Genomic DNA, 23346 nt, shown 5'->3' on the forward strand with positions numbered 1-23346 from the left:
CTGAGGGTCCTCCAGCAGGTTATCCCACCTGTGATGGATGTGCATGATAAATGTCTGCACAGCAGCAATATATGAACAGACAGGTGATAAATTAAAGAAAAAAAAAACTGAATAAATGAATGATGATGTATAATGAATGCCGATGCTTCCACACAGGGACCGCAGAGTCACTGGGTGGTTTGATAAGTATGAAAATGATGTGAATCAGAGCGACCATATCTCAGCCCACATGGATACCTATGGGAAATTCTGTAGCTCATCTTCTAAACACCACATGAAGAAAAGTCTTCTGGAAGGACTTTGTTCATCCCTCCAGTGGAGTATGTGTGATGGTTATGGACATTGTGTAGAGGACGGTGGTTTAAGAATGGCTGTATTTATTTTCGTGCCTTTTCTAGGTGTTGACAATCTCATAGGACAAAACAAAAAGTCTGAGAAAAAATAGGAGATACTGGAAACAGGTAGGCTGGACAAACGTGTACAGTCACCCAATAATATAAGGACAGGACAATGGACTTACATGGAGCTCCACAGACCCACACTCTGTAAAAACATAGGAATTCTGAATGGAGAATGGTCATAACCACCAAAAAACCACACAGAGAACAAACAAAAGTCCTGACTGAGAAAATACTTCTTCCTCCAGAGTTCAGTGGCTTGTGGCTACAGATCTGTACTTGCATGCAGGTGTGAAGACTGCAGTGTGGACAGATTCTGAGTCAGTGATTAAAACGTGAGAGTAATGCAAAAAGAGAGGATTATAAAAGAGGCAGAATTAATGTTTAATATTTAATGGATGCATTTATTAGACCAGGAATGTCCCACAAATGTAAATGTATTAACAAGCACTAAATACACATAGAACTCTACTGTAATCCTGTAATGCTGTTATTTCAACTGCTACTGACAACACTAACATCAATAATACCATAACTATCTCTGCTGCTAAAGTACTGCCACTACTGATCATACCAGTTCTGTATGTTCATGCTTGTATGATAAATGGTTCACATACAAGTCCTATTCCTAAAGTGCAGACTCTGAGGTTAAATGTTCATATCAATATGTTAATCGGCTGTGTGTGAATAAATTAATGGTATTATTAGTGGCTAACTGAAAATGTAGTGTGAAGTTACATTGTTTTATCACCATCTAGTGGTAGAAATCAGTAGCTGCAATGCTTTGCTGTAATTAGTGCAATATACTGCTCACTATGTGTTATTGTTCAAAGGACACACACACACACACACACACAGAGAGAGAGAGAGAGAGAGAGAGAGAGAGAGACACAAAATGGTTAGCACATTAACTGAAGTATTAGTACATATATACATACAATATCGGACAATAAATAAAGCAGTTAAAATCAGCCCCTACCAATATTATTATTATTATTATTGATTATTAATCATCATCATAATCATAATAATATCCTTTATTTATTTAGCATTTCTCAAAATTAGAAATAAGTTTAGAAACTGCTTCACAAACAAAATGTTAAAAATAGAAAAAAAATACCGTGCAGTTCAGAAGAAGAATAGAGAAATGAAAATCTAAAAGAATGGAATAAAAATAATAAATATTGCTTAAACGCCATGACGTCTCAGTATTATTATTGTTATTATTATTACCGATAGATAGATAGATAGATAGATAGATAGATAGATAGATAGATAGATAGATAGATAGATAGATGGGGAGCAGATTAAAGGGGAGGAGTTTTCCTGCGCTCTTGGAACAGCTGACAGGAGATCAGTTTGGATGGCAGTCCCGCGGGCATCTCTGCTCGTGCTCAACTTGTAGATGAAAACTGGACCCGAGACGAGTCGGCAGTAACATCGATTATCAACTTTTTTTTTTTTTTTTATCAGAAGTCATGCGCCTGTTCGTCTGGCTGCTGCTGTCTGCGCTGATCGGCTGGAGGAATGGGAGATCTGCGGCTGCGGAGCTCACTCCGACCGGACACCCCCTGCATATCAATGACGGAAACTTTTCAAAGCGGGATCACATGAACCGGGACCCTTTTCAGCAGCAACAACAGGCGCTCCATCCTTTCTCAGGTCTGTAGCGACTTCAGTGTAAACTTCAGCAAAACTTCCTGTTGCCACTGCTGTGCGCTTAAAGTGATGAAAATAAAATACATCATAGCTGCAGAATAAGGATTAATGTTGGTATTTCTTTGTTTTAACTCTGCCACCGCGTCAGAGGTCTTTTTCTAACAGATTAGAGATGCCCTCGTTTAGCAGGCCTGGACCATCTGTATCAGGATTTGCTTGTAAATCTACTGTTCTGTTCATGAGTAATAAGTAATGTGAGAGCTCGCTGCAGCCACCTCATGACTAACGGCTTCTCCATCTGTCACTTTTTACTGCGCCATCACCAACAATTTGTCCGTCCGCGTGCGTGATTTGCAGAAATGTGACAACATGTGAGTATAAAGCAAAAAAAGATGTCAGCATTGCTTCTTCAATAAAAAGACTTGACATCACTCTCTGCTTTTACTCAAGTCATGCACAGCATTCACTCCTCTCTTTGCTTTCTCCAGTTCGTGTCCTGCTGCTTGTTTGAAACTTCTCTCCACAGCACTCCTCTCTGCCTCACACACACACACACACACACACAGATGCACAGTCTGGTTGTTTACAGCAGGGCAGCGGCGAGCGGCTGAAAGAGGGATTTGTGGCCCTGTTCACTTATCAACTGCTTCATGACTAATTCATGCTGCTGTAGGAGTACATTACCATCCGTCATCACATGATCCCCCAGTCTGTGTTGTCTGATGAAACCCTTGGAAATGTACCCAAGCATGTAGCCTCCCTCACAACCCCCTGCAGGCATGTGTAGTGTCCTGCCAAACCTCTTAGCCTTACAGCCTTACAGTTAACTCTCAGGGGAAAGAGTGCCCGCTCCACACTGCCACTAAATAAAAAAAAGAAAACTTCCAAATCTGGATGGAGCATCTCGTCTCCTCAGCCAGATGGTCCCGTGCAGAGAGTAAAGATTTAATCATGTGGCTCACGCAGGGGAGACTGTCATTACTGGACCACAGGACTGGTGGTTCTTTGTCTCCACGGCCCCCCATGGCCACAGCTCCACCCCGAGCACCTTCAGTTTGATATCTGACTGCTCAATGCCGATTTGGCCCACATATCAAAGGGTGCACAAGTGTCTTCCTCCATCAGCGGAATGTGTGGCCTAATTCCAACATGCAAACAAGCATGTTTGTGAGGAGGCTGGGGGGGGTCACCAGAGATAAGTCCCTGTTGGACCATCTGTCTGCTGCCTGGTGGTCTCTCTCAGAACTGCCCAGTCAGCATGTTTTTGTGTGGATTTCGTCTGTGATGAAATGATAATTACGTAATGCTGCTGAGAGCGAAACGAGGTGTTTTTAATCATTCCCACACGTCTGATATTCACTGTCTTCATTTCGGGGGGGGGGGCTTTTTTAATTTAACATTTGATCAGTTGAAATGTCGTCCTCGGGGTATAAATGAAAAAGCTCGCACACTGATAAAGGGCTTCACTTCAGTGGAAATGCAGTCAGTATTCAAGCCACATCACACACACACACACACACACACACACACACACACAACATGGGATCTATTTCTCATCTGCCTCAGTGGCCTCAGACAGCCCATTTCAATCCACTTCATAAACCTCTTTGTGGCGCAGTTCAGTTCGGCCAAATGGGGAGATTATAGTAATCTGGCACGAAAACACCTCCACTTCAGATGTAGTGACCCCCCCCCCCACCCCTTCCCCCTTCTGTTGTGTTTGGCCACTAAGGCAGAGCACACATGAAGTGGAGGCTGCCTCCTCCAAAACAAGCACCCTCTTGTCCATCTGCGCTGGTGTGTGTATCCCAGTGGGTTGCCACTAACGCGGCCAAATGTGGAGGTTTGTTTCATGGTGTGGCTGAAAACGCAGGCGCTCCCGGCAGCTCCAGGCAGCTCCAGGCATTTGTGTGCCTCTGATCAAAGGGAATTGTTGGGGGCAATGATGACGGGATGATCTGGTTATCTGGTTTTGGCCGGTCCTGCTGAAACAGTGTGAAAGCGGGTAGTGTATAAGGCATGGCTTCATGAGTCTTCAGTAGAGCTTTGGCACACCTATTAGCGGCAGGATTATGAGCAATCAGACCAGCAGCAATTTCAGCCACTGCTGCTGTAAGTGTTGAATTGTCACCATAAGAGAAAGATGCTTACAACATTATGACTGGTGAGATTGCTGCTATAGTGCTATTGCAGCATTTAGTTACTAATAAAAAGTGCAATAAGGATCTTTTTATGGCCTCCTAGCACAAAATAACTATTCTGTACTATAACTGTTGAGGTTTGATGATGAGCTGGCTGCTGAGATTTATGGCTCCCGAAACTCACTTTCCAGCCCAGACTCCAGCAGCACAGTTGAGGAGAGAATATTTATAGCATGGCAGTAGGTGAAGGGAGATAGCTTGGCATTGGCTGTTGCTTGCAGAGTCTCGCAGCTGCACGCAGCACTGAGCAGTTTGTCTGAAAGCGTTGCTCAGAGGCTTCATCATAGTTGCTCCTGGGCTCAGGTTTTTCCAGCTGGTCTGTGCAAAAGTGCTGTCCAAGCGGTTGCTGTAAACACAGCATACACATATTATCACCTTGTAAAGCTGTTATGGTGAACATGTTAGCACACGGCTGCTAATTTAACATGCCCAACATTAGCGTTCATTTGGAGGCATGTTTCCGACCACCAAATAATCGCTCGACTTTTAGCTCTGTTTTTGGTCTCCACCCACTCCCGACTGAAACATCTGGCTCTTTAGCGGCTAATCTGTGTTCCCAAGCTAGTCGCTATCTTTGTCTGCTGTTTGGTTCTGAGCAGGTAGCCTGCCAAAGCAACTAGCCGAAGAGGCTAAAATGCTCTGACGAACGGGGGGGGAAATGCAGAGTTGATCACATTCCCCCATTGACATTTGATCCATTAATATTAAAATATTGATTAATGCAGCCTTGCATGTGTCTGTCAGGCATTGATCCTTGGCGGGGTATTCTTATTTGAATGACCAACATTTGTTCTTATGGGAAACTAGTGATGCATCACTTAGCATTCCTGTTATGCAACACTATACCTCTGAGAAATCAAGTGCTGTTGTCATGAACTTGATATTGGGTCAGTACACAGTGTGAAATGTGGCTAATTTAGTTTGTGGATGAAGCTCTCATGGAGCTACCTGAGGACGTGTAACGATTAGGAAGTCCATCACTGGGAATATGACTGCATTCAGCCGTCTGCATGCTGGTGTAACATAATGCTGTCTATAATGCATGCTTTGCTGAACTAATTGGCCAGTTGTACCATTTGCATTTTTGTCTGCTTCTTTAAAATCTACTGGGATTAATTGATTGATATCCTCGAGGGATTCTGCAAATTACTTTTCCTGTTTTGTTGTCGATAAGGTCCCGTCTGGGTTAATTGGAAATGCAACCAGCTCCATTCTGTTAATGCCGGACATGACAGGCAAAAGCATCTTTTGTTTCATGCGCTGGTCAATTTTGAGATTTTGGGCTATTTTGCTTGCATAACATGTCTTCTTTCAGACTAAGGGAAAGAAAACATCCAAAATACACATTCAGATGTTTATTTTAGCTCAGATTTGTATTCAGGAAGTATAAATAATAAACTTGCATTGTGATATCTATTAGTTATCCTCCTTCATCCTGTTCATCTGTAGTGTCTTGCTTTAAAGTATTGAAGCATATGGTGGTGCTGCATAAAACGGATGGACAAAATAAGAGGAACACCCTTCAATGCCTCATAACACAGTCCAATCTGCAATGAACCTTTGCATCTTATAATCTTACATTTTACCAAGAGTGTGTGAGAACGGTGTCATTTATGAGACTAATTTGTGGTGTTTTAGTGGATGCATTATTTTGTAAAATATTGTTTTTCTCCTCAACTTGTAGATTATTCTCTTGTTTCTCTAAACGCAGTCCTTTGCACCGACTACCCGTCTTTATCTAAACCCAAAATGTATTTCTTCTTCAGGTTCTGTCTTTGACCTTAAGGTCCAGGTCAGCGACGTCCTGAGTCGGGAGCAGCTGAGCCAGGCGGTGGTGGAGGTCTATATCAACTACAGCAGGACCCACACAGCTCTTACTGGGGAGGACGGAGGCGTTTTGCTTCATCTGCCGTACCAAACTGGGACACCTATCACAATTGTGGCCAACAAGGACGGCTACATTTGCACACTGCTGCCTTATAAAACCAACAGAATGCCAAGTAAGACATTTAATGTGTGTAATTTGGACATTAAGCACCACCGATAATGAGCTTCGTGAAATGGTAAAAGTAAGAAAGGCAGCGTCATTTTTATTCGTCATCGGCTGTAATGATCGTGGAAAAGTCAGCGAGCACTCTTAAAGTGTTCTTGGAGCTCGGCGTTCCTGAAAGTTTTCCACTGAGTGGCAGGAGCCAGACGTCGTGATGATAGCTTCTCACTCTTTCTGTCAGCTCTGAAAATCTGTCGCTCCACGGCTCAGCCTGTTGAAGTTTAACTCCACCAATTACATTATTCATCGCTGTGAAAGTCCAGTTTCTATCAGCTGCATGCCATGTGGCTGTCTGTGTGTGTGTGTGTGTTTGACACACAAAGTGTATGCACGTGCATGGTGGATCTGCACACTCGCAGTCTGCACAGAAGGACAGATAGCAGGGGTTTTTATATCAGGACACATATAAAAACACAATCACAGAAATACTGAGCTTCATATACTTCAGTGAACTTTCTGGTTATAATTGCAAGGCAATTATAACTTATACCATATAACTTATAACTTATATATAGTTAGCTCCACTCCACTGCATTTGACACCTAATTAGACACAGCACCCAGACCCAAACCTATTTAAGACCATTTTATAACCCACGTCAGGAGTGTGTGTCTTCTTCTGTCTCACAAATCTGCTGCATCTGCAGTGCAGTGCATGTCTAATGACAATAAAAGGACTGAAATCGCAGGAAAAGACTCCCTCTCAGGTCAAAATACCAGACTTGATAGAACACAACGTCACACTGCCATCTGGTGGAAGAATAGTTTATTTTTAACTGACGTACTCTGTCCTAACCTTTCCCCTTGCTCTCTTATCATTGCTGCAGTATTTTCATCCGTGACCGTGTCACTGCTTGCTCTGAATCAGGGCAACATCTGGCTCTTTGAGGATTCTGTCCTGATCACCGGCAAAACATCTGGTACTGTACATATTGTTAAAGCCACGCTTGTTATGTTGTTGCTCTTGCTTTCTCTTTGATTATCAGCACAAGCATTCATTTAAGGAACAACATTATATTAGCCCAAGATATCACTGCACTAAAGGGGAAAAGGATATTTTTTATAAATTATTATTTATCATGCTTTCTTATTTGTAGATGCTTCATCGCAGCCCATTGTCCAGTTTCCCAAGAGCCTGCTGAACCTGACAGACGGCAGTAATGTCACCTCTGTTCGAGCCTACCTGACCATTCCCAAACTGCTGTCAGAGGAGGGTGGCTTTCTGAACACTTTGGGCATCATGAGCTGGAAATCAGGTAGAATTCTGTGTTGCAGTGACTCTGCTTTACTCTAGATATAATTTTAGAATTCTATTTGCAAGTGATTTTTTTTCCAGAAATAAACTGTGTGCAAGATTAGATTTTTTTCCACTGCCGCTATCTAGTTGGTAACACAAAGCAGACTCTGTGGTGCACGGAAATGCAAGCTGATACAGATTAATGGACTAAAAACAGCACATAGGCCGCACTAATTTTCATCAGGACTGTCTCATTTTTCTCTCAGAGGCAAAGAACAACAACATCTGCCACCAGACGCTGTAATAAACTGTAACGGACGATTACCTCCCCTGTTCTTCTAGGATACGTCGGTGTGGAGTTGAGTCCGGTGGCGGCTGTCAGCGTGCAGCTTTTCTCAGGTGCCACCGAGTTACATGTGAGTGGGCCCGTGCAGATCAGCCTCAGCGTTCCCGACACCCGTGGACTCCAGACTTCGGATGTTGTCCCAGCTTGGTTCTTTAACCGGACCACCGGTGAGGAGAAGTCACAATCGTGCACGCAGTAAAATCTATTCTATTTTGGGAAAGTGAGGATTTAGCCTCCACGTGGACATGTAGCTGGAAAAAAGGGGCTCAGTTAAAAATGGAACAAAGTCATAGAAATGGTCGGTTGAATATTTGTACGACCCTGATTCCAAAAAAGTTGGGTCGCTGTGTGAAACATGAATAAACACAGAATGCAATCACTTACAAACTATGCTGACTCAGCACTTGTGAACAAAAGTATTACAGATGAAACACGCAGGCTACCCGGACTTTTAGTGCACTTACGTTAGACTCAGCAAGGCACTGTCACGCTTTGGTCTTGAACGGCTGCTATGAGTTCTACAAACCACCAGGTGTCACTGTGTTCGCTGCGTTTGAAGCCCTGAAGCTTTGAGGCTGTATCGGCACAACTAGAGTGAAAGGCCCAAAGCTTCATAAAGGTTCATCCGTCCATCATTATCTTTCTGTCAAATTCTGTTTACAGCCATCAGAACGGATTACTACGAATATAATTAAAGTTGAGTTTTAAAAAATGATCACAGGGAGTTGTGACTTGACTCCACATCTGCAGGGAGAGTTTAACCTAAATGCAGAGCTCAGGTCTTATTTGTGTTATGAACTTGTCTCAGTTAGATGCCTCTGAGGTGACGTTCTGTTAGAAGACCTGTTCAGACTAGATAAGAAGGGTAGCTTTACCTTCATTTATCCCATATTAACTGCCTCTGCGGTAATGGACTAATGGCGAACAATCTGCTTAGAATTAACAGCGTTTTGCTAATTTATTAATTGCCAAGAGGAGCAGCTAAGTGGAGTGAAGCCTCATCCAAGTACACAAATAACACAGCAGCTCAGTATCCTGCTCAGTGGGTGGTTGAAGATGGCTTGCAGTCGTCTGAATGGTGTCTACAAATCTTACATAAGGTGGGAAAAGCCGCCCCCCTCTCATAATGTAGGACTTGACAAACACTCAGAGGGCACCTGATGCTGAAGCCTTCAGGTTACTGTATGTACATGTTTGCCTTCTTTTTGAGTTGGACTCATACGTTTTCTCTAAAGCTCTGTCCGTGTTGGACAAGATAGCAAAATGCAGAAGATGTAACAAAAAAGCATGAAGTGATATTTATTTTTGTTCAATACTTTATAATCGAACATTTATTTAAACCTCTTGTCATTTCTTTCATTTATATACAGTAATATATACAGTATATTATATACTAATAGATTATAAGTGATAGATTTAAGTTCATCTGTTGCCAATATGAAGGGAATACCGATGGGGCCTCATGTGCAGGACCTGCTGCATGTTTATTTAAATTTGTCTGAAAAAGTTGTGTCTGAATCACTGAAAACTGTCAAAAAGTACAAACTTTAATATTTAATATGGGCTAATTATGATTCCTTTTAGTCATAGTTGTTAATTTCAGAACTCTTCTCGTTAACCTCGACTGTCTTTGGAAGGAGATGTTAGCCAAACAGTGCTGCTGTGTTTGTTTCGTCCACTGCAGGCGGGTGGATGAGGAAAGGACTCGGGGTGGTGGCGTCAGTCGAAGGAAAACTCGTGTGGACATTCACAGCTCCTCACCTTGGTTACTGGATTGCAGCACCTCTGTCATCCACTAGAGGCAAGTGCTCACCCTGAACATGAGACTGTGAATACAGTGCAGCGGGCTTTGTTGTAGAATACTTCCATGATGTGTTTAATGTCTTTAGATACAAAATGCACCATTTTCAACAACTGTGATTTTTATTGCATATTATGTTTGCTTCATCCAAACTTCTTCTTGCTTTAGGATTCTTTGGACTTGCCATCATCATTGACTTCATCTTACGCCATTCATCTTTCCTGATGGTTATCCTTGGAGGAATGCTTTTTATTGCCATCTGTCTTCTGGTCGGGTTATTGTTTTACCGCAGGTAACAGAGGCTTTCATCTCATGCTAGTCCATATTTACCATGAAATGTAATCTGCAGAATTCGTGGACATGAATTTTCCATTTTTTGTGACGCTCATCACGACTTTCAAACGAATGAATTTCAGCTGAAAATATCCGCCTGCACTTGTTCTCATTCTGCAGTCGAGGTAGCAATAATAAAAATATGAAGTGATGGTTTAAGTGACAGTTTGGTTAAATTTGGGCACCAAACTACTTGGCCGGCTTTAGGAAAAGTTATGATTTGGGTTAAAATAACTTCTGGTTCCACACTTGATCTGGACTTCAGTCTCCTGTGTGAACGTCCGGTCCAGCCACCTCTCAATGCGGACTTTCTCACTTTATGTCAGTCCATGAAGTGTCACGAAAAAAATTTGTGTCCATGCAGACGAATCTGTCGATTAAACTTTGTGACTATTTCCTGAAGTAGTTCAGTTCAGTAGAGCTGAAAGAATACCACCACTACCAGTCCTCCTGCAGCTAAGTCCTGCTCTCTGCAGTTAATCTGTGGATCTAGTATTTATCAGAGTTTCTCCATTATGCAGCTGATTTCACTGCTTATGCTCCTTGCTAGCACCTCCTCATAGCTCTGAGGCTTCAACCGCAGTACAGAATTCAGGGATTTGGCAGAAAGTGTCAGGGGTGATTTGAGAGGCGTTGTTGTCATGTGCCTTTGTGGTGAATCCAAGCTGACTAAAGCTGCCCTCTGAGCAAGCTGCAAACTCTGCAGAGCCACTTTTCAAGCCTACAGGACAGACATTTTACCATTTTCCTTTAAAGGTACTTCAGTATCAGTCAAACATCAAGCAGTTCAACAACTGGCTCATTGATTACAAAAGACAAGCCATCATTAGTTCAATTATTGTATGCAGGATGAACTTTTAGACAAAGAATGAACTGTCACGCTCAGTTGAGGCAAATGTTCTGTCTTGTTTACAGACGTTCGCCCAGTAAAAGAGAGAAGACGCTCCCCCTGATGAGAAAAGACCAAACCACCTCCACATGTGACGATGAGGTCTTTGAAGGGGATTCTACTCATCCACAGGATGGACTCAACCAGTCATTGACAGAAAGGGGGGATAACCGGCACAATGCCTCTGTTATTTCTGTGCACAACAGCGATGTAATAGCGAACCCCAACGCTGTGGCCATCACAGTGGGCTGTGCCGAACTGGAGCTCAACACTGACCTGAGTGATCTGACTTGTTTGCATGAAGCAGGAGAGCAGATCAGAGCTCCAGTGTCTCTGTCAGAGAATTTATTTTTCTACAACCAGCCTGTCGCCATTCTTCACGCTCCCGCGTTCTTCCACGTGGAGGAGCAGCCAGAGCTGCCCGGGTGGAGCAAGTCGGCCACTCTGCCCCGCACAGGTGGGGCTGCAAACGGCGCCCCTGCCGAGCCGCTGAGCAAAGACGGCTTCACTCAGACGCTGCCTAAAGGTCCCTCTGCCACCCAGAACCAGGCAGAAGAAACCGAGGACCAGCTGGGAGTTCTAGGGGACTCTCAGGCAGCAACCCCCAACAACAAGTCCAGGGGTAACTTCAGCCTCCCAGAGTCAGTTTCAGTCCCAGGAACATTAAACAAAATCTCCGGCAGCAGACACTCCGTGCATGCCTTGGCAGAACTTTCTAAGATCCCCTCACTTCAGCCTCCTCGGGCCTGGTTTGTGTCGCTGGAGGGTAAACCTGCGGCTGAGATCCATTACGCCGTGTCGGAGCAGCAGAGGAGACGAAGGCCAGTGGAGAGTCGAGAAACCAGCTTAGACTCAGGTGTGGATATGAGCGAACTGAACCAGACATCTGGAAGGAGGGCTGTCACTCTGGAGCGCAATGCTACGTTTGTCAAAAGCACGTCCAGTGGTAAACATGCCCCTCCGCAGTAAAAACTCTGAACGGCAGCCAAGTTTGTGAAGCAACAGCATCAGTGCTATCTATGAAAAGTAACTTATTTACTTTATTGCTTCATTTTTTACATGTTAAAGTGCCGATCCAAGCTAGGGCCCATTTCTACCAGAAGACTCCACACTGTCTGTGTTGCAACTGTTGTGCATGTACAAAAGTCCAAAGCAGAGGACGTGGACTTCTGAAATATGTCTCATGCAATTCCTGCTTTTTAACAGCCTGTTTTATCGCTTATGTCCCGCCTCAACACATTGTTTTAACCAGAAATACTTCCAATTGTCCAAAGTGTTACAGACATTTTACACTGATAATTAACACACTTTCGTAACAAACAGTTTTTGTTCCTGCAGGTTTAATGGACACTGTCATGGCTAACATGACTGAATGTTTGCTACTTTAACAATGTCATTTGTCCATGTTTTTGTGTATATTGTCATGAAGTGAATCATTTCATTATATTTTAATACAAAAAACTCTTGGTGATGAGCATTTTTAGCGGCTTGTGTTGTTACACTGTGCAATATACAGTATGAAGCTGTGTTATTAATACTGCTGCTACTTAGTCATTATTATGGACAAAATGCAAGTTACCACGGATATGAGTCAGTTCATGTCTAGAGCATGAACTTAGAAATCAACTTGTAGGAATTATTATGAATAATGTTGCTATTATCTATTATCCTTCTGTTTTATTTTCAGATTTTTTCTGGCAATTGACAGCAGTGGAAGAATAATTCAGAGCTTTTACTTAAGTGAAAGTAGTAACACTGCAGCACTGCATTCAAAATTTTCAGTAAAAGTACCAAAGTATTAGCGTCAAAAAGTACTTAAAGTATCAAAAGTAAAAGTGTGCATGTATGCAGAATGGCCCATTACAGAACAATGTATATAATCCAATCATTGGATTGTATTTAGTGGTGCGTTCAGTGGTGGTGTACATTTACACAAGTACTGTACTTCTTCACTACAGTTTTTTGACAGCTTTAGTTACTTCGCAGATTAACATTTATGCAAACAAAAGTTACGAAGAGCTTATAAAATGTGATGCTTTATTCAAAAATTAAAACACCCAACAGTTTATAGAAGTCGACTTGATGAGGTGATTGACTGAAAATTAACTGACTAACCCTTTGATAATGGTCAGAAGTAATTTTTAATGTCCATTGAATCGTTCCGTTTAATGTTTCCAGCGTCTCTAACGTGAAGATTTTCTCCTTTTCTTTCAATCATTTGAATTTATTTTCATCCATTATCTATACACCGCTGAATCCTTTGCAGTCACGGGGGGGGCTGGAGCCTATCCCAGCCGTCTCTCGGGCGAAGGAAGGGGACACCCTGGGCAGGTCGCCAGCCTACCACAGGGCTACATATACAGACAAACAACCCGCTCATTCACACCTATGGACAATTTAGAGTTATCAATTAACCTCAGCATGTTTTTGGACTGTGGGAGGAAGCCGGAGAACCCGGTGAGAACCCACGCTGCACAGGGAGAACATGCAAACTCCACACAGAAAGATCCCAGGCGGGATCAAACCAGGGATCTTCTAGCTGTGAGGCAACGCTGCTAACCACCGAGCCACTGTGCAGCGAATTTATTTTCAATGATTTTGAATTTCTTTCTGTTGCTTGGACAAAACAAGCATAACGAAGGCGTCGCTGAGGCCTCTGGGTCATTGTGATGGCATCTCTGACGTTTTTCTTCTTTCTAACAAACCAAACAATCAGTCTGTTAATCAGGAAAATAATCAGCAGAGTATTCAATGAAAATAATTATTAGTTTCAGACTTATACAAAATAGTTCAAAATTAGCTTGACCATAACCAACAACAAATCAAATGCTGCTTTCACATGCATGCATGAAAGCCTACTTTACTCTGAATACTTTAAATACATTTTCCTGATTATACTTACATACTTTTACTTGAGTAACATTTCAGTGCAGGACTTTGACTTTTAACAGAGTATTTTAACAGTGTGATATTAGTACTTTTAGTAACAGATCTGAAACTCATCTCATTTTAAACTGCTGGGTAGCTTCATATGTAATGACATGATAACCATCATTTATTGGTGGATTTCGTGTTGGTTTAAATCTGTAACTTGTAGCCTAACTTAAGCTATCAAATAAATGTGGAGTAGAGGAAAAAGGCAGCATAAAATGGAAATACTCCAGTGCACTACAGTGTATGAGTAAATGAACTCAGTTACACTCCAGCACTGTTTTTTTTTTTCGGCCTGTGCGATGACGTGGCAGCCTGCGTGCTGAGGAAGTGGAAGACAGGAAGCCTTTTTTTTTTTCTCCCTTAAACCCTGCAGAGCGATAAAATCCAGCGAAAAAGGTAGGTCATGTGCACTATTTGCTGCATTTAAAGTCTCCAGAGTTGGGTGGAGTTTACGTGCTGAAGCCCGCTGTGATCGTGTCAGTTTACTGCTAATGAACATGTAAAAATGCTGTCATTCCTTCAGCCTACGGCAATGTGTAAACGTTTCTAGTAACTTTAAGACCATTTCACGCTGGTTTCCATACAAGCAGTGGATAGAATCACGTAAAAGTGATGCTTTTTTCTCATTTGGACTACAGAAAACAGACACTGATCGAATGACACGTTACAAGAACATGTATTTTGTAGTAGAAGTCGTCTCTTAACTGTTTTCAGACAGACTTGTGGAGCTGCGCTTGCATGCTGTGGCTGCTTTCACTGCTTCCCTGTCCTGGAACAAACATTCCCAGAGAGATGAGACTGTTGTATTGCACTTTATGCAGTGGTTATATAAATCATTTCCACAGCTGATTCACTTTTACAAGAGGGAACATTAACTAATCCACAGCGTAACACTGTAATGGCTTCGTCAGGCCTGTGAACTTTGAACTTTCTCCTCAGGACTTTCTGTCTCTTGCAGGTCGAGGACGAGCTGCTGATGTCAGAAAAACATTCATCACAGCCTCCAGGTGACCCTGATTACATCCTCAGTCACTGTGATAATATCTCATTAATGGATGATTTCCTAGGAGAGTGCATTAGACAAGAAAATATTAATTCAGTGTATATACTGTAAGTGAGTCTCAACATGTATTCGGGTGAAATGAAGCCAGAGTTGCGAGTTTTCTTTAACAGATTGTAGTTCAGGTCTCTGAAGGACTGTGCCAGACAAGTTGTGATGGTTGTGATCAATGTTTACAGGGGCACCCAAACCGACTATGGCCGCTGACGCTGGCAGCGTCGTTTCAGCCAGAGAAATCGAAAATGTGAAAGCAAAGTCCCTCACCATGAACATCAAAACAGTGAGCGTTCCAGGAAGTCAACCATCCGGTGAGCAATCATGAGATTCATCAGTGGTTCACTGAGGCACGTAGCCATTCGTCTCAGAAGTAAAACCTGCTAAACAACACTGGTTTGATTGGAGCATTTTGGGAACAGACTTTTAATATGAGCATTTTTTTAATGTTTTTTTTACTTGTTCAGGGAACGCTGTTGGACAGGCTCCCCAGGCAGATTACATTGCATCTGGCTGCAGCGTAATATGTGCTGACAAAATATGTGACACCACTATTGATGGGGACATTGATTTGTCAGTGTCTGTGAACAGCTCACAAGTGCCTGCAGGTAACTTCTTACTGGAAATCTGAGAAAATTGTACCATATGTGTGTGTCTGCCGGTCTCTTATTCATAAACCAAAGCATTTAATAATAAAATAATGTTCTGTGAGGGGAAATTCAACAAATCTTAACACTGCTTTCCCCTCAGGAACTAGAGATGAGACACCTCCTTCCTCTAAGGTACAGCACATGCACACATGCACACACAGTAGATGCACATGGATCTGTTGGTTTGGTTTTTGGGATAAACTCAAGGACGCCTGTTTGATTATCTGCAGTTCAGGGTTATGCAGTGAGATTTCTTTGCACTTGTTAGCCTGTAAAGGAACCGTCTGCCTCTTGACGGCCACACCTGCTGCCACACAGCTGATCCTAATGTTGGTAACCCTCCTGCGTTCACCGTAGTTTACACTGAGTGGTTCACCTTGTGCACATACATCAGCAAACAGATCAGTGACGACACACAGCTTTTCTTTCATGTTTATTGAGCATAGTTGGCAGTTCATTAGTTTCTTTTCGTAGTGCCCACATTTAGTTACTTCCTGTACAGTCACACCTGTGTTTATTATTGGTTAAGTTGAACTTAAGTCATTCTAATATTTATTTGAGTTATCAGTGTTGAGGCTGCTGCTGCTGCTGCTAGAGGGCCACCTTGTAGACCTGAGCAAAAGGTGCACCTGTACCAAGTGCCCAACACATTGTGTGTGTGTGTGTGACTGACAGGCTTAGTCTAATTTATTAGGCTAATGTTAAGTTAGCATAGCCTCAGTTAATTTCTATTTAGCTTTTGTGTGTTTTAAACAAACAAAATGTGTTTGTTAGCTTTAGTGCTGGAAGGTGGAATTCTTCACCTGAGGACAGAGCAAACAATAATAAATCACACCTTGCTCCCAGTGTATATGTGTACTGGAACTGGTGCTCCACATGCTTAACTACAAATTGCATGCAGAAATGTAAAATGGTGTCCAAGACTTTATCCCACAGAAGCAAAAAGTAACATTTCCCAAAAGCAAATGACCCCCCCCCCCCCCCCCCCCCCAAAAAAAAAAAAAAATGAAAATCCCTCATTCATTTAGAATTGATAAACAAAACCTGTTTTCTTCCACAGGGCGCTGCTGTGAAAATGATCACTGAGCACAAGGTGGAGCTCATCGAGTGCCTGATGGCGGATCACTCCTTCATTCTGCAGCACGTGCATGCCAAACATATCGTCACAGACAGACAATATCAGAACCTGAAGCATATCTCACAGCCAGAAGAAACCGTCACTAACCTGATCGATCAAATTATTTTAAAAGGTCAAAGGTCCTGCTCTCTTTTTCTTGAAATCCTCAAAGAGCCTGATGTTCTGAGGACCTTTCCACAGCTCAAGGAAATCACAAAAAACTGGTGCTAAGGAACAGTGGAAGCCGTGCATTAGCCATGAATTGCAATGTAATTGAAAAACAGAAAAACAGCAGGACATGGTGAACACAATACACAGGTGATTAGGTTTTAGTTTGTCTGTGCAGGTTTTTTTTAAATAAATAGCATTTTTAAAATCCATCATCTTCCTTTCATACAAGGTTTTTCCTTTGATACATAACAATTGGATCAATATTTGCTGTTGTGGAAGAATAAAAATCTCATTGTCATATCTAATATCTGTCATTGTGCCATGTTCATACATTCTGACTGGATTTTCTGTTGCAGATATGATACCCAGCCACTAGAGGTCGCAATTGTACAAGTCTTTTTGTGTGTTTTTTAATTTAACAGTGTATACTTGGATAACACGTGGTGTAATATCATTAAAATCATCATTAGGGTTTCAAGATTTTTTTCATCCCAAACCAAACACACATATAGCAAAGAGTTTATGTGCTGTCACTCACGAGTCAGTCAGTTTAATACTATCAAATCAGCTCTCAAAACTACGCACCTTTTTTCCCCTTGTGTCTGTCTCCACTGGTGAAGTATTGAATTAAATTAAACTGGTATTTTCCATTTAACTGGGACAAAAAGTGATCTTAACCTTTAGGTTTTATTGCATTCTCAATGGATGGACATTCATCGCTGGATCACATCTGGCTTCTGCTTCAGCTGCACTGATATACGGACAAGTGAACATGAGTGTTTTAACCTACAGTAACACCCCCTCCTCTCTGCCCTGGAAAGAGGCCTTGAGTGTCTGGCTTTGGACCAAGGAGCTCTGGATGTGTGGAGTAAGAGTGCCGAGGCATGGTGGCTGGAGGATCCGCTTGGAATGGAAACAGTCTGACGCACTTGGTAGATCATAAAACAGCAGCAGGATTAGCACTGGCCTACGGGGGACAGTGAATGACAAACACAATCTTATACCTCATGTGAACTGTGCGCTTGCTTCACTATTATAGATTTTTCTCGCATTTTTATGGATGGTACCAATTTTTGAGGCGAAAATGTTGATAATTTGTTGAGGGAAAAAGCTTTGATAGCAGTGTGCTGATATGTTTCCTGTACCCTGTATTGTCAACTGGAACTGTGACAAAAGAGTACTCCACCATTTTAGCATTGGACTTCCAACGTTGCCAGACTCATTGGGATGAAATTGCACAAAAGACTAACAGAATCAGCATTATTAGAGTTGCAGCAGAATTTATTACGCACATTCATCTTCCTTGTCAAAACCTGATGCCTGCATTACCCACAATGCAACTCAAGCGCCAGCACCTCAGTCAGATATTTGGGCGTTTGATGCTATCAGCGGCTAATGCAGCCTCAAGCCTCTTTCTAACGCCACATCCCCAGATTTTTGTTCCATTTTCAAACTTTTATTCTTCAGCCCCAACAGGTACTGACTCAAGTGACATCACTCGAGTCAATGTATGAGACTTCAAGCAGCTTCCTCCGGAGGCTTTACACAACTTTTTTTGACATATGCAACAGTACAGCAACCCCGCGACCTCTAAACAGACTCTGATGTGTGAAATCGGTGGAGTTCCCCTTTAATTATTACTGAAGCTGTGAGAATTCAGATGATGGCAAAAAACAAACATAACAAAAATAATTTCAAAATATAAACTGGCCCCAAACACACCTAGGCTGCTGTAACAAGCAGGCTAACGCAACTTAATATAACATTGCCTCATGCGGTCTTAAAGATTAATGGCCTCTGCTAAAATGCCCACCTATTTTTTATCCCTGTTAAATTTGGCTGTGGAAGTTTGCTGTAGTAGAAACTTGAATAAGGAGTTTTCCCAGGCCCTCCTCTAGTCCCCACAGTGAATATTAGCACATGATTTTCATGATGACATACTGCTGATCAGAAGGAATGATTTTAGGCTGCAGATGCCGTTCTCACAGTGTTAGTAACTGCATTTCATTTTCCTCAACAGGCAACACCTTGTCAAATACCATCAGTTACAATCAAAGTTACAGTAACCCATCATTCCATCCATCCATAAAGTGTCCCACACTGCAACGTGTTGTTGACCAAAGCCCATTGTTCTATTTTTCTGCCGCCGTCCCAACATGGGGGACATTTTTCACATGCCACTGCACTGCCAAGCTTTCGAAACGTGAACCCCCACCAGGACAGACAGCGAATGCAACCCGGTGGTGAAAAGAGGTATCTGTTACACAGGCAAGAGGCCAGCTCAACAGTATTTGTTTTAACAGCAGGCCATTAGCAGGCATGCTTGTCTTGTGCACTTACAAGGGTTTCCAATCATGTCAAAAATGCTCCCCAGTAGTAAAGACAAAGGGTTGGATTTTCACTTCTTTCAGGCTGTGATGAGTGCAAAGCACTGCTGAGAGTCACAGGAAAGGTGCTGAGGAGGTTTCATGTACCATTATAACAAGAAATATACTGACAGAAATAGTAATACCCTACTAAAGGGTGTGGTTGGTTGAGGGAGAGACCTTCAGGACCACAAATCAACTGGTCTGCTGAAGTGGACTGTTTTCAGGAAAGGAACAAGACTTTCTGGGAGGAAGAGGCCGTTATTCAATTTACTGAATGCCAGAATTAATTATCTGGCATCTACAAGTGACCTGGAGTTTGTGTTACTACTTTGAGTAAGTGAGATTCACAGTTTTTGTAATGGAGTGGTGGTAGTATTTCCTCCCAACATGACAAAGCAAGCATGCTTTACATTTATATCTGTACCCAAACCAGGTAATCAGGCTTTGACTACACATACATGTTACTAGGATTAATTCACTGTTAGTTCTGGCCTTTTCATGGGATTTGCTGACAATTAGAAAACCAGAATATCACCAGCCTTATCTGTGAAGTTATAATTGAATCTAGTTTATCATTTATTTAATCTTATCACATGTGAACAGGATAATAAATGTTATGTTTTTCAGTTATGTTTCTTGGTTGATTATAACACTGATACCAGGCTTCATCCTGGTGGGCCTCGCGGCAGGTGAAGCAGTTCTTGAATAATTTGACCAAATATGTCAAATTATGTCAGTATGTAAAATATAATTATATCACATCATTACATTATACACACACACACACACACACACACACACACACACACACATACACAAAGCCCAGCAGTCCCCCAGTTGTCTCAAAATAGCACCACTTGGCGTAAATGGGATCACGAATAGCCCAGAGTTAAAAAGGGGCAGACATGGATACCCTGAGAGATTGCTGGGTCTCAAGTGTCACCTCACTTCCTCCATGTTGTTTGTCACACATACACACACGGAACTGGCGGGCATATAGCTCTCATTCCCGACATCTACAGAGCAGAGGAGGGTCTCAGCGTTTCAGCTCATTCCTTTGAGGGACAAACACAAGTGACGGGTTACAAACCACTTTATACACATCGAACAAGCACGCACAGGACATCCTATTGGTTAACTGCACCCATCATGAATCAGGCCTTCATCTGTATCACCTGTGTCTCCACCTGTCTTCACTTTTGCCATATCAGCACCATCTTGTTATCAAAACTGAAGCTTTTTTAAATTTATTTTAAACTCTGCAGTGATTTTTACAGTACATACTCAGAAAAACAAAATAAAAAGGTTATGAAGAAACCAAATTGCGTGCAGGAAATTATGAACTTTTGATGAACTTTTGGATGTGATTCATTAAATACTTTAAGCAGTTGGCTTAGCTCAACATGTGATGAGGGGTTTGGGGTCAAATTGCTGGACTCTGAGGTCACCGTCTCTACGACAGCGTGTTGGTCTGCAGGAAATCAGAAGCCTCTATTGGCCTGACAGAACTATGGGAAACGACCTGATAAACTCACAGTAGCTGATAAAGAAAAATCCCACAGAAAGCGAAGAGCAAACCGACCACAATGAAGAACACGGCCTCAAGAAAACGTCACAAAATTCATTCCACAAGTGAGCAATAAGAAATATGCAACATCCTGATAAAGTAAAGCTGCCTGAGACACACCTCAGGTGACAGTCACACCTTGGTTGGGTCTTGAGGAAAAGATTACAGTGTGGGACAGACTTTCATCCAATAGCTGTCGAGGCCTGACGCTGCCATCCAGGACACCCACTGCAAGCGCGGCTAAAAAGCTGTACAACATGACAGAACATCTATCAGAATTAAATATTCATGTAATTGCACAACCCCAGCTTTCATGCTGAGTTCAACATCTTAATTTCAAAAGACAAAGAGATCCTGATCTGATCTGATCTGAACAATAGAAAATGGAACATGTGCGCCGCAGACAGGGTGGATCAAAGATGGCTGTTGATAGCTTTAAAGCCTAAAAAACACCAAATTGATTTATGATGGTGGACTTGCCGTTTCAGCCTTTTACAGCTGACTGAACTGAAAACAAACGTGGACAGAAAGCCAGTGTTGCTTAAAATGTTTCGCTGGAATGTGTTTCATATTTATTTGGCTTGGGAGCAAATGCAGAGCAGCTGTTCCTCATGCTGTTCTGGGTCCAATGTATGTCACAAGAACTGCTCGGTGAGGATACTGGGTTTCACTCTGCCTGAGGTCTGTTGTGGTTAAATGCTTTGCAGACTTTATGCTATGTGACATTAGCTTTGATCCTGAGGATGCTCCTTGACATTGACTTGTTTTTCATATTCCGCTTCATTTCGGAGGCGGATTCTAGATTTTATTCTAAATCAAGAAACACCACTCTGAAATCTTCACCTAAATTAAAATCTGTTCATTCGATGGACATCTGACATTAACTTTAATTTCTTTGAATACCTGTTTGAACGTGCCATTAAAGCAGCTAAAATCAATATTATATCAAAGATGGATTGTGTTTAAGGTGTTGCTCTGTTTGATAAACCTATAGAAAATGTTCTACACAGTGTTTTAGCATCTTTTAGCCCAAATTTGACTGTTTTGTTTCGCTCTCCCTGCTCTCATAGCATCATCTTTGCAGCTATTTTCAGTAAAAACGCTCTGAGTTGGTAACTAACTGGTGAACATAGTGCAGCACAGCCCCATTTCAGCAGGATGTATACATATGCAACAGTTTGCTAACAGGTTTGCTATATTGGCTTCAAAGGTAATAACATGTCAGTGTTTGTGCGCAGCTTGTTTCTGCTGCCCCCAAGTGGCCAAAGAACTGATTGTTCCAGGTTTTATCAGAATCACTTCAACGCCACATATACAATGAAAATTAGGAACATGTGCCGTCATGTGTTGCTTTCTCTCAGACATTCGGCTCTTTAGGTATAATTCTGTCTTTTGTTTGCTGAAATGCCCTTTTCGCAGGACGCTTTTTGAGTTTCTTGCTTGGCTGAAAAGAAAAAAAAAATGCACTGTGAGAGAGGTGAGTTTCCAGTCATGGGAAATGTTCCTGTGTGTGTGACCATCATAAGCTGAGTCTGAAAATCAGACAGCCCGAAGCACTTTGTCAAAGATGTGAATGGGTGAAAGCATCCCGGGCCAAACCAAGGACACACATGTTTATTTTGCTTGACTTTCTCATGCTCGTCTGGCTGCAGAGGTCACTCATCTGTTCGGTAACGCAAGTGCATCATCGATGCCTTTCAACCAAGGCGACCGGGGCCTCAGCTGTACAAATAAAAGGAAGCGGGCTCCATGCTGGGGTGATGTGTTTGAGTGGCCATGTTTGTTGTCTGACACCTGTATGGAGGGAGATAAGGGTCAGAATAGAAGAGCTCAGGGTTTGACCATACAAACTGTGCTCTGTTCCTGGTTGTGCACTCTTCAACACATCTGCTTCATGACTCTTTTTTAATGACAGGAGGAAATGATAAAGCATCAGTGATGAAAGCTTTAATAAAATTGCTTGAACATTAAACAGTCTTTTCAGGGCGAGCCAGCCCTGGTTTATCGGCAAAACAACAAGCAGACAGGCAGCGTTTGGCCTGATGATGAAAATAAATCATTCCTCCGAGCTACAGCCATAGGGCTGAACTGCAAATCGGTGGCTGCACACGGATGATTGTGTGTACGTGCAGCCGTGGCTCAAAACGGGATAATATGAGACTGAGGCAAAGTTGCAAATGTCAGTTTAATTGAGCCAAATAATGTTGTTAGGGGTTGCACTGAGAGATCAGGAAAATGAGGCTATCTATAGCAGCGGGGCCATGTGGGCTATACGATGAGAGTAAACACTCACTTTACCCTTTTGTGCAGTTGAGTATTGACCTTTTGGTGTACTATAAGAGGCCACAGGACATATGTGTTTTTAACTGCTATAGATACATTAACAAGCTGTGCAACAGGTGCACGGCCTCTTTCTGCAGGACTGGATCTGTTGCTTCTCGTTTAGATTTCTCTCTGATAAATCATCAGGAGTGTAGAGTAGCTTCACTGGCAATAATACAGTCATGTAGGATTGCATATACAGCCAATAAAAAGTGTTTAATGATCTCAGTTTATGCACCTCATGATTGT

General features: G+C 42.3%; 2 protein-coding genes across 2 annotated transcripts; both read left to right on the forward strand.

Moving 5' to 3' along the window:
* Positions 1 to 1876: 1876 nt before the first annotated feature.
* On the forward strand, positions 1877 to 11944 carry LOC121616633 (protein FAM171B-like). The gene is made up of 8 exons (XM_041951484.1): positions 1877 to 2060; positions 6025 to 6258; positions 7135 to 7227; positions 7405 to 7563; positions 7887 to 8057; positions 9575 to 9691; positions 9860 to 9983; positions 10940 to 11944. Exons 1-8 carry the CDS (start codon positions 1877 to 1879, stop codon positions 11880 to 11882), a joined length of 2025 nt encoding a protein of 674 aa, XP_041807418.1. The 3' UTR covers positions 11883 to 11944.
* Positions 11945 to 14175: 2231 nt separating this feature from the next.
* LOC121616537 lies at positions 14176 to 17144 on the forward strand. The gene is made up of 6 exons (XM_041951340.1): positions 14176 to 14243; positions 14806 to 14854; positions 15087 to 15215; positions 15369 to 15509; positions 15652 to 15683; positions 16612 to 17144. Exons 2-6 carry the CDS (start codon positions 14824 to 14826, stop codon positions 16897 to 16899), a joined length of 621 nt encoding a protein of 206 aa, XP_041807274.1. The 5' UTR covers positions 14176 to 14243; positions 14806 to 14823; the 3' UTR covers positions 16900 to 17144.
* The last annotated feature ends 6202 nt before the right edge of the window (positions 17145 to 23346 follow it).

Source organism: Chelmon rostratus, chromosome 13, assembly GCF_017976325.1.
Source record: "Chelmon rostratus isolate fCheRos1 chromosome 13, fCheRos1.pri, whole genome shotgun sequence".
Classification (NCBI taxonomy): domain Eukaryota; kingdom Metazoa; phylum Chordata; class Actinopteri; order Chaetodontiformes; family Chaetodontidae; genus Chelmon; species Chelmon rostratus.